General features: G+C 75.5%; 1 protein-coding gene across 1 annotated transcript in view; it reads left to right on the top strand.

Moving 5' to 3' along the window:
- Nucleotides 1–222: 222 nt before the first annotated feature.
- Nucleotides 223–637, top strand: part of VDAC1 (voltage dependent anion channel 1) — a 28,791-nt gene continuing 28,376 nt past the window's right edge. Inside the window, exon 1 of the mRNA XM_034656008.1 lies at nt 223–501. Coding sequence (XP_034511899.1) covers nt 238–501 — 264 coding nt within the window. The 5' untranslated portion in view covers nt 223–237. The remainder of the gene's footprint in view (nt 502–637) is intronic.

Genomic DNA, 637 nt, shown 5'->3' with positions numbered 1-637 from the left:
CGGGGAGCGACAGTCGTGGCCTCTCCTTCGTATCCCCGCCGCCTCGGGCGCCCAGTCCCCCAGCCGGGGCTGGGACTGCCCCCGGAGGCACGGAGCACCATTTAACACCCCGAGCAGGCTTTGCGGGGGTAGGGGTCCCGGGGGTCACCTAGGCCACCCGGGCTAGGCGCGGGTCCAGCACCGCTCGCCGCATCATCTCCCGGGGGAGGGCGGTTGTCTTCCAGCCCCGAGGTCGGGATGAGGGCCCAGGATCCCCCCCACGGCCTTGGCTCAGCGAACCGGAAGACCCTCCCCCCTCCACGCAGGGTTCAACCCGGCGGATTTCCAGCCAAGACTGGCCCGCACGGGCGGCCGGCACGCGTGTCCCCGCTCACGCACACATCTTGCGCACGTCCGCCCTCACGCCGCCTCGTCCCCGTGCCCGGGCGCACGCAGCTCTCACGCGTGCCCACACACGGCGTGGGCACACGCATCCGCGGCGGGCACCGAGGGCTCAGGAAGGTAAGGGTGCCGGCCCGCAGGGGCTGGGGACCCGGGCCCAGGCCTGGGCGGTGTCCGGGGCGGGCTCAGGGGCGGAGCTCGCCGGCCCCGGCGCGCAGGGTCGGGGCGGGTCTGCGCCGCCGCGGTCCGCGCCGTC

This window comes from Ailuropoda melanoleuca, chromosome 3 (assembly GCF_002007445.2).
Source record: "Ailuropoda melanoleuca isolate Jingjing chromosome 3, ASM200744v2, whole genome shotgun sequence".
NCBI classification, from domain to species: Eukaryota; Metazoa; Chordata; class Mammalia; order Carnivora; family Ursidae; genus Ailuropoda; species Ailuropoda melanoleuca.
The sequence above is the reverse complement of the archived record's forward strand: the minus strand, read 5'-3'. Positions and strand labels throughout refer to the sequence as shown.